The sequence below is a fragment of the Citrus clementina genome, unplaced genomic scaffold, assembly GCF_000493195.1.
Source record: "Citrus clementina cultivar Clemenules unplaced genomic scaffold, Citrus_clementina_v1.0 scaffold_2, whole genome shotgun sequence".
NCBI lineage: Eukaryota > Viridiplantae > Streptophyta > Magnoliopsida > Sapindales > Rutaceae > Citrus > Citrus x clementina.
Genome location: NW_006262688.1, coordinates 26,540,847 through 26,552,427, shown reverse-complemented (window position 1 = coordinate 26,552,427; position 11,581 = coordinate 26,540,847). Strand labels below are relative to the sequence as shown.

General features: G+C 29.1%; 1 protein-coding gene across 1 annotated transcript; it reads right to left on the bottom strand.

Moving 5' to 3' along the window:
- Positions 1 to 2,956: 2,956 nt before the first annotated feature.
- LOC18052856 (annexin D5) lies at positions 2,957 to 4,987 on the bottom strand. Its single transcript, XM_006448018.1, has 5 exons — positions 4,912 to 4,987; positions 4,014 to 4,159; positions 3,690 to 3,908; positions 3,369 to 3,566; positions 2,957 to 3,250 (listed from the first exon to the last, which is right to left on the bottom strand). The coding sequence occupies exons 1-5, from the start codon at positions 4,985 to 4,987 to the stop codon at positions 2,957 to 2,959; spliced, it is 933 nt and encodes a 310-aa protein (XP_006448081.1).
- Between the last annotated feature and the right edge of the window lie 6,594 nt (positions 4,988 to 11,581).

Genomic DNA, 11,581 nt, shown 5'->3' with positions numbered 1-11,581 from the left:
AATTTCAGACTTCAAATACTTAAAGGTTGGTATTTATAGGGTGAGACGTGATTTCTTATCCCCGTCCCAACCTTTAAGCAAATAGTTTTTTATAATATTATTTAATTAATCTATATTAATCATTTAAGGATAATGTGACTGATCTATTCGTCCACTTAGATTTTAGAAAAAAAATCATCAACCACTTAATGAATGACACATTATATACCACATTATTTGAGATGAAATTTGAAATAAAATTTTGAGCTCTTTTGAAAAGGACAATATCATTAAAGATTAATGATTATGAAACTTAATATCTAATCTTTAGAGCTTTCAAAATCAAAATTTTAGATGCTTGCTTCAATTTCAACTTTCAAATAAAATCATTGGAACAGAAAGTCCCTTAATTTATCTTTCATCTTTGTTAAGAGGACGAAAAAAAAAAACACACTCACACACACAAACACACATCAACTCACTCCCATTTTTCCCATATCTTTTGACCAAATGTAAGAATAATTTGAGATTTTCAAAAATAAGAGAGACGATTTGAAGATATTTAATTCACGAAGGGATAATCCAAAATTTACCCTTAAGATATTCAATTAACTTAAAAGAATCTTATGATGTGCATTTAGAAATTTGGTTTGACTATTAGATGGAGGATCTAAATACTAAACGCTATAAAATAAATTTAGAAGATTTGACTCAAATAACAAGCTAATGATGCGTTTACTTCCTGAATTTAGGAATTGGAATCCGGAATCAGGATTGACAGTGTTTACGTCACAAAAATGAAGTAAGAATCGGAATCAGAATCGTGGGGCCCACCATTATTTAGGAATGTGGAATGAGAGATTATTGATTCCCATGGGGATGGGGGAGGTGGGAATCAATCTCCCATTCCTTAGAGTTTTAATTTTGCCCTCATTGACATTCAAATATTCCTAAAATGCCCCTTCTTTAAAAATAAAAAATATAAATATCAAAAATAAAAAGCCAAATATATAATTAATTTATATATTATTATAATTAATTAATTAGTATATCATAGTTAATTAAAAAATTGATAAATTATAAAAAATAATTATTAGTAATTGTAATTTTTGAATAAATAATCACAATATTAATATATTATTATTATAATTAATTAATTACTATACTATTATAATAATTATTATAATTAATTCATATATTATTAATTAATATATAATTATTACTATTAATTAATATATTAACACATTATTAACAATAATATATCAACAATTATAGTTTTTGAATAAATAATCATAATAATTAATATGTTTTTATTATTATAGTTAATTAATAAATATACTATCATAATAATCATTCATATAATTATTATAATTAATTTGTATATTATTATTAATAATTAATTAACTGTTATAACAATTATTGATATAACTATTATAATTAATTCCTATATTATTATTATTATTATTAATTAATATAATTATTACTATTAATTAATATATTAACACATTATTAACAACAATATATTAATAATTATATTTTTTGAATAAATAATCAAAATAATTAATATTTGTTATTATTATAATTTATTAATTAATATACTATCACAACAATCATTAATATAATTATTATAATTAATTCGTATATTATTATTAATTAATATATTTTATAATAATTATATTATTAGTATATTATTATAATTAATTAATAATTTTTAAAATTAATTGATATATCAATATATTATTGATAATAATAATAATTTTTGAATAAATAATCACTATAATTAAAATATAAAATAATAATTATGACAATAATTCATTAAGTACTTTTTAATAATTTGTTACAATCTAACTTACTCCGATTTCAATTTCAAGACAAAGTAAACACATTTATGGCAATTCATCTCATTCTGATTTCAATTTCTATAGTTGAAGTAAACAACGTATTCTGATTCTCCTTCCCTATTCCCATTCTAGCCCATTCTTATTCCTACCTATTCCGATTCCAGTTTAGTAAATACAGCATAAAGTTAATAAATTCTTAACACGCACTTGGGTTGTATTTAGGTCTGGTCGTGTTGAGTCCAATATGTTTGGGTCAATTTGATTTTTGTCATTTCTAAAGGGTAAAAGTCCATTTAGTCCCTGTATTTTAAGATTAGTGATCATTTAGTCCCTATATTTTTTTAAATGACTTGAAACTAGGGATGGCAAAATTTGGGTCCGGGTCCGGGTTTAGCCTTTCCGGATCCGGACCCGGATACTATTTTCTTTTCCCGGACCCGGATTTTAACCCGGATTTTTTCACCCGGGTCCGGGTCCGGGTTTCCGAATTCCGGGTTTTGAACCCGGATCAATGAATCAATATTAATTTCTAAAATTCTAAAAATAAAAAAATTAATACATTTCTAAACAATAACACATTTAGATTAATCAATAAAATTAATTAAAAAAATAATATTAAAATTAAATATCCGGGTCCGAGTTCCGGATGTCCGGGTTAACCTAAAAGTAAACCAAAAGAAATAAAAAGTAATGTTAGGGGTATCAATATTTTAACAACAGAGATGTTTCGAAACATTTTTAAAAATACATAGACTAAATGGACACTAAACTTAAAATACAGGGACTAAATAAGTTTTTACCCACCTCTAAATTCTGATCGAACTATTACTAAGGGTATAATGTGGTTTGAATATTATTACTCACAAATTATTTTTTAAAATTAATATATTATCAGGGCTTTTATGCTCGTTCGAGTACTCCATTTCATGTCAGCTTTTTTTTTTTTTTTAAATCAGATTTTGTGTGGTGTGATCCGAGCCGGTCCATCCATTTTACTACTCCACGATAATAGTATGACTTGCGGTGATATTTCATGAAACTTAGACATGCAAGTATGGAGGAGATATACTTGAATTAAAGGAAGTTGAACCATTCTGTTGTTGAAAGTTGAAACAGCCGGTCAGAATTGATTAAATTTAACAATTAGGGCCTAAAAGAGCAAGCAGAAAGGTTCTGTAATAGCCGGAAGTCTCAGAATGGACAGCTTCGTTCAAAGTTTTGCCATACTTGTTTATGTAAGCAGCCTTGATGTACCGCATATCAACCTCAGCCCTCGTAACAATTATCCATATCAATGTTGAGTCATCTGTCCCAAATCCCTTCATTGCCTTTCTCAGCAGCTTTGCAAAGTGTATTGCCGGATTCTCCACAAACCGCAATATCGTTAAAAGACCATACATTAGATTCCCCGACGTTTCCTTCTTTATTGCCTACATGCACCCCCAGCATGCAAAATTCATTTAATAACATTAATTCTTTCAGATCATATACATATATATTTATAATATACGAAGAATTAGTGAATGATTTAGGAGATCATGTACTTACGTGTTCTAATGGTTTTCCAAACATGGATTTGTAAGTAGAAATAAGAGCGGACATATGAGCTTTGCTTCTTTCGGTGAAAATGCGAATGAAAAAGCTATTGTCCCTGCCTTTGTTGATGGCTTTAGCATCGTCCTCTACCAAGATTTTATCAATTTCTGGGCCTTCGTACCGTGTTGTATTAACATATCCAAGCAGTAACTGGAGAGAGAAAAAAAAAGAAAAGAAAGAATCAAATTAATTACTTGAATTACCCACAATATTGGTCTTTAATTTAAGAACAACTGAACGGGGCTTACGATCTTGCGGTTCCATTCTTGGTACCTTTTTGTGATCACCATAAGTGGCACTTTCAATATCGTGTTCAAGGCGAGCACCGCAGTTGATGAGATAAACTTGTTTGAGTTGACGAAGCTGGGCAGGAGTCCGAGAACAAATTACATCCGTAGCAGCTTTGAAATCCGTAACTGTTGCTCTTAATGCACGCTTCAATACATTTGCATCTCGTGCGGCCGGTTCACGTACCCACAGACAAACCGCTCTCTGAATTACCAGGTAACCACTTAATTAATTAACTTTTCAAGCAGAAATTAAATTAACAAAAATTTTACAATATGTTGTTACATATTGGGTAATCAATTGAAGTACCTTGAAATCACCATGAAGCTCAGAAGAAAGACGTTTTCTAAGAACATCTGAATATTTATTGTCGTATTCTTGTGTGATGAGTTCAACTTGTTTAGAATCTCGATGGGCAAGAATATTGATAATTGTACCACTGTCACACCCTAATCCTGAAAATTATAGTTGAATTTATTATGAGTATCAGTTTATTCTTATCTAAAATCTTCTTTCTTCACCACCTTCTTTATAACTCTAAAACTATTCACGTATATGCATAATTTTACATGAAATTGAATAGTAATCAAATATAAAAGTTGAAATATTCGACAAAATGTCATTACTCACATACTCTATTTTACCGTTAACTCTTGCTAGAAGAAAGTTTCATCTCCATTCCGTCTATATTTTAGTGTTTGTTTATACAATTGTCCTTCAAATCAAACTTATATTTATTTAGTCAAAAATCATTAAAAAGAAGTACAAATAATTGACAATTTAACTTTTTTTTGGGGGGGGAGTAAATTATGTCAGTAAAGAAAATAAATAAAACCAAGATTTGATGTTTACACAAAACATAAATCAACTGGTAGATGATATTTTACCAAATTTATCAAAAAATGAAAACGCTATATTTTTTTTAAGCAAACTTCCGCAAAATGAGAAGTAAAAAGGGATCTATTGTTTTTGCCAATCACGTACCTACATGCAACCGTTTCTTTATATCCCACGATTCTACGAGCGAAAGGGAGAAAAGAAAATCAAGCAGACAAAAAGAAACAGTACATAACAACAATTTAAAAAAAGAAAAGAAAAAAAAGAACCAAGATTCACAAGAATTATTAATTATTCCTCCGGTAAAAATGAACTGGTTATGTATAAATAATAATGGAGAAATTGAAGCTTAAAATGAAAATGTGAATACCTTTGAAAGCTTTGTGAAGGTTCTTAGCATCCTCTCGGGCTGTAGGTATAACCGGCGGTATCGTTAGGGTTGACATTCTGTGTATTAAAGAAGGGAGGAAAAAAAAATTGAATGAAAGCAAACACAATGAGGTAGCTAGAGGAAGAGATGCCGCATCAGGTTATTAAAGAAGAAGGAAATATGTTGTGGTCACAAAATTTTCTATATTTATAATTTTTTATGGGTTATTATGATTACATATAATATATATAAAATAGTAAAACAGATCATCATCAGCAGTAAAATAATTCTAAAGAAACAGTACAAGTAATTTTAAATTGGTTCTTTAGTTGTAACAACACACACAGATATATTTTTAGAAATCCAATTGGTTCTGATATATGATTGATTGTAAATGAACTTCTACAGATACAATTAAGATTCACACAACAGATTAATGTATAATATAATCTTAATCTATAATTAAAACAAATTTCTATTGTTAATTAATCCTTCCCCCAAGTCAGGAAGTATCTCATTAAACTTTTACATTCAAATAGTAACATTTTTAAAAATAATTTCCTTATGAATCTACATTTTCTGATTGATTGCTATGGATTTAAATTAATTAAGTTTTTGAGAGATAACATTTATTGTTTTTAAATGATCAGTTTTAATGTTTTATGTCATCTAAGAAGAACTATTGTATTTCTTGAATCGAATATTCACTATCTTGTTTGAGAATGAATTTTGTTAAACATATATATATATATATATATATAGCAGTATGATCAATAAAGCGTTTTCTAATCATTTTTAAATTTAAGTTTCCATTATCATTAGGTTAAACAAAATAAATGATTTAGTAGAATTTGTTTAGAAAATTTGTAAAGATCCCTACGTACACCGGTTTTTATATTAAAGATTTGGACTATTAGCACCCTCTAAAATTCTCTTAATACAACTCTTTTAATTATACCCACTTCTTGGCAAACGTACCCTTTTCTTTCTAATCTAGTTTTTGATTAATTAAGCAATGTCAAGTGCTTAAATAAAAATTGCAGGCCTTGGCTCGCTGCTTATATATATAATATCCAAAATCTTGGAGTCGATAGAGTTAGTGTTGTGAATCCTAGAATAATGGGGGTTTATGGTTTTATCAAGTAATTAATTGGGGTCTTTGGTAAGGGAAGACATAATACTCTGCTCATGTAATTACATAATAATATTAATACATTTACATTTTGGGTTAATAATTCATTAATTTGCAGATTTGAAACCAATTCCAACTTTGATATAAATAAGTGGAGCAAATACCAAGAGTCAAGATGACATGGAGACAACAGAGCAATTGTTAATGTTAGTTTAAAATGGCGTGGGTTCATAATTGACGATGAAGATGATGAACAAAGGACATCAAGTCTAGGATTTATCAGAAAAAAAAAACTATCCGTTTGATGTATTATATTTGGAATTTCGAAGAAAAAATATCATACTTGTGCAAGTGAAAGAAAATTGAAGAGCTTATTAAGAAAAAAAAATGATGAGTTTAATTTTATTTATATTTATTTTTAAAAGATTAATGAAGAGGTCCAATAAATTAACTGTATTAAAATCATGCTATGATGTTTTGTCGATCCTCCCTAGGAGTTGAGCCCAAAATCTAGTTGGCCCAGCTGTCAGCCATATTGTCGGCAATTTGAACGTATATGTTGTCGTATTTCTTTTCTTTCTTTACTCTTTTTTTTTTCTTTTTTCATTGTACTTCGAAAAGTAAGATAGTGGGTAGGGATGGCAAAAACAGGGTCTGAATTTGGGTTCAGTCTTTTCAGTTCTGGACCTGTATACCAATTTATCTTCCCAAATTCGGATTAAAACTCAGATTTTTTAACTGCGGGTCCGGAAAAGTTTGGGTTCCCGGATTCCGGATTTTAAACCCGGGTTGTTGGGTGAAGAGAGGAAGATGAATTCTCCAAGCATGCTACATGCCGCTTTTGGCTCTATGGAATTTGCAGAAACAGTAACATGTAGAACAAATTTATGAGATCTCAACTAAATTTACTTACATCAATAATAAAGTTTACAATTATATCGATATTATGTGTTTAAATTTTGTATTTGGCTATTCACAACAACAAAAACTTCAATAATTACCACAGCGCCGATGAAAAGAGGTTAGCGGTTTCTTTGAGACGTCAGTTGAGGCACTGGCGAGTCTAGGAGATGGCAGCCATGAGAGCGGCAAGCAGTGTCCGAGATCCAACATCCACGAAGAAGATAGGTACCTTCCAATCCCTTGGTTGATGATGATGGATGATGAACAGTGGTAGAGCTTGGTTGTTACTCTTGATGATTTAAATTGATGTTGAGGATGATTTAAATTGTTGTTGCTCTTGATGATGAATTGATGTTGATGATAAGGAAGATTGGGGTGGCAGCTAGTGTGGGGCTTTAGGGTTGGTTCTGTGTTTTTGTTTTTGTTCTTTTGTAACTTTTTGCTTTATATTTATATATTATAATAAAAATTAAATAATTAATAAATCATAAAATTCGAGTTTGGGTTCCCAATATCCGAGTCTAGCTAAACTCGGAATTGGACCCAGATATATTTAGGTTTTAAAAAAAAAATTTGGATTCCTCATTTTTATACATTCGGTCCGAGTTGAACTCAGATCGGATCATCTCGGTTTGTCCAGATCTGGGCCGAGTTCAGAAAAATTTATCATCCCTAATAGTGGGTAAAGTCCAAATCAACTTTTTTAGTCCCTACCTCTCTTAAACTCAAATTCAGATGACTAACTAAATAAAACTGTTTGAAAATCACTCAGTCAAGCACCTTTAGGGTTGTCTTTACTTTTAGTTCTTTCCAATAATTAAAAGGTTTGGACTTTAATATTATTCCATTAGAATTTAAAATGGTTACACATTAGTAAAATAAAATGTTCAATAAATTTGAAAAAGAAACACAATCAACTCTTGATGCATGAATAATTTTTCTTTAGAACAAGAATATTCCTAATCACTTGATATGAACAAGCAAAATATTTTATATTTTCATGTAAGGAACTCAAATCAAGAAATTTTCATACTTAGAAGGGTTCCTTGTTCATTTAATAATTAAATAAATTTAATAATTAAAAAATCAATTTGAGACAGAAGTATTATGTGCGTGGAATGCATAGATATATATATATATATATATATATACACTTAAATTTGAAAAGTAAGCAAAGGCTTATGATTCCTTTGCCCAATTGTATATACTTAAATTAATGAAAGATACTTAATTATATACATTCAATGTACAAAAGATTTAGAGTACGTCATGCAACTACTCTAAAGGGCAAAATAAATGATCTTATTTCATTAATTTGCGGCATTTTTTTACTCTCATGATCTCTAGTCGTTACGTTGATCTGATTAAGAAAGCAGTGCATAAGAATACCCCTTATTTCTACTGCCAAATTGTGCCATACGTTTGCGTTTCTCTTCCAACTATTGTACTAATTTATTATAATCAACTTGTACCATCAGTACGTAGATGAGTGCATATCTTCTTGTATATTACAATTTAATATCATGGATACGCAAAAATCTTGATTCACTGTAAAGTGATTTAAAAGATAAGTTCATGTTGCTGTCAAAGCTTCACAGTTCCATAAACATATATACAGTAATTCTCCGAAACAGGCGTTTGAACTAAAGAAAATAAGGATTTACATTAAAGCCATACATCTACAGCGTCCATTGTCCCATGGCTAGGGGCAGAGCCATAATAAATAATTTAGCGGGGCGATACATTATAGAGGTAAATATAATTTTAGGGTTAAAGTGAAAAAAATATATAATTATTCAAGTGAAGTGTTTAACTTTTATGGCTATATATAAGAGCTATATCAGCAAAATGACTATTTTAGAGATTTTTTTTTTCCCTTCAAGTAAAACTCCTTTTCATCTCTATAGTTTGAGGCCATGACCTAATAACTTTTGTATTACAAAATTACTCTTGCATGTTTGGTTCGAAAAAATATAAAGAGAGGAAATGAGGAGAGGGGAAAAAATAAAGGAAGAAAAATGAATTCATTGTCCATCCAAACAATGAAAATGAAATTGACATTCTTTTTTACTCATTTTCTCTCCCCTTCTTTGCTTTTCATTCATTTCCTCTCCTACCATTTCTTCCAACCAAACATGGGCTAAAGGTTCATGTTGTGTACCTATTTTATTAAAATCTACCTAACAAGATCATCTATTTTTCATATGTTACATATATATCAATTTTTTTTTTAAGTTATATCCAACAAAAATTCTATTTTTAACTTTGACAAGTTCAATCCGACAACTATACAAGAAGTGACCGGATGTTTTAGATAATTTTTGAAAATATAGAAATTAATTGAATAATTAACTCATAATGACTAAAAGAGCATTTATCCTTAGAAAAGAGCGATACAAATCTGAAAAGACAAATGGTAATTTGTCGCGTTCTTATGCATGGCCAATAAGAAAAGGAAAACTATATTGGCCCCCTGTATATTTACCTATGTTTTTATTGCAACTTGGATAGTTGACTTCTCCACTTGAAATTAACTAATACATTTTGAAGGTTAATTAAGATCAGCTTCTAATCAAAAGGCTAGGTTAGACAAACAAAAGCATAAAGACTAGTGCAAAAGCCAATGAATTTTTATTTATACGAATCTGAAAATAAGAAGTACATAAAAAGGAAAATTACAAAGTTTGGACCAATTGAATCGTAATGGCGGGCGGTGACAAACTCGTTTTCGCACTTTAATATTTCAATTTGATACCTTCATGGAACCTCCCAATATTTAGTAATGTCTAGTTGTTGCCAAATAATTAATGTTTCTTTCATTTAAATTATCAATGAAGGAAGGAACTGATCACAACATCACATCACCAAATCTCAGATTGCCTGGAGCCGGAGATCAGTTAATCCTTCCGATTGAGAGTCAATTGCAATTACTTAATACAAAAATGGTATTTTATTAAACAACTTGTGAATATAATTATATACAAACACTTATCTTTGTTGAAGAATTCAGTCCCCGATCTCATGCTCATAATTTAATTTATATTTGTCAAACAAAAATATAGGATTAGCCAAATATGTACACTTTTTTCTATTTCACAGTAGATATGCCATATATAGCAAACAAGGGAATATTCTTTTTTTCTTTCTAGATATACATGTTTGGGTGGTTAATTAAACTCACTATTGTATAAACAAGGGATGCGACAGAAAGGATCGCCTCCAACCTTTTTCTCTGTACATTCTGGACCAAAAGTAATTAATTCATTATCTACATAAGTTTAATGGCTTTCGAAGTGAAATTAATTATTCAAATTTTTACCGAATATTGCGATCTATCCTTACATCACATGGATTTTAAAGTATCTTGTCTATGTTGTTGAGTTAGATACTGTTTTGATCCATCAATTAATCCTCGAAAACACAGTATTTTTATTAGCCAATTTTGAGATGAAGAGTGACATTTCCCTATATATATAAGTATTATAATATGTTGTTAATTTTTTGTTGTCAAAATTCTAATTAAAAGAAAAGTGATTATTTTTTAGCTGTGACTAAGATGAGATTTTTGGTGAAAATTTTGAGATCGGAAGAATAATGAAGTATTATGAATATAGTAGAAAATAAAAAGTGGAACTTAAAAAATTGTAGGGATAAAAAAAATTGTAGGGATAAAATTTAGGTTATTGAAGTTCAGCTATCTTAATCCGAATAAAAGAAATAAGTCCCTAGTTTTCCTAAAAATCATAAGAACGAAAAGTTTGCCAAATTGATCATTACTTATCTAAATCGCTCGTGTTTCGAAATATTTGTTTTCTTATGAATCACAATGACCCTCTAATGGCAATGGCTATCAATTGGTCAATTTGCGTATATTATATAATTAACACAATTTTAAATTTTTGGCAACTAACTTCTTTGAACCACTTGCCCTGTTAATTAAATTATATATTTGGTATTACAATGAAAATAAAAGAAGTTTATTCCTATCTCACAAGTTAATTAAGGGGCAGGTTTAGCTTATAAGGACTGAATCAAGTGGTTATTTAAGTTTGAATCTTAGGAGAGATGGAAGATTAAAAAATTAATTTAACAAAAATAAATAAATAAATAATAAATTATAAGGGATGCTGTTCAAGAGACGCAGTTTTAAATATAACTTAAGACACAATTTTTTAACTATTAAATTCGAGTTCATCTTAGAATTTAGATTAAAATGGACATAAAATTGATTAAGTTTAAACATTAACAAATTAATGTAGGTCTTGTTATCGTAATTAATTATTTTCCTCATGATTCTTCTCTCTTATTTAGCGAGTTTCATCTTTTTCCCATCACAAGATTACCATAATTTGTCTTCTTTATTTTAAACTCCTATCAAAACTTAAAAAAAGAAAAAAAAATTGTAGATAATAACTAAACAAAAGCGTACGAGCATCAAGGAACCGAAAAGAAACAAAATACTTCCCTATGAAGTTGAATTTATGTGCCAACAGATGATCCAAGCATTCAAATTGAATTTGTGTGCCAACAGATAATCCAAGCACTGGTAAGGACCGTTTAAAAGTGATTTTGAAAATCTAAAAAATAATTTTAGTGTTTGGTAAAAAAAAAATCAAAATCACTTTTTGTCAAAAT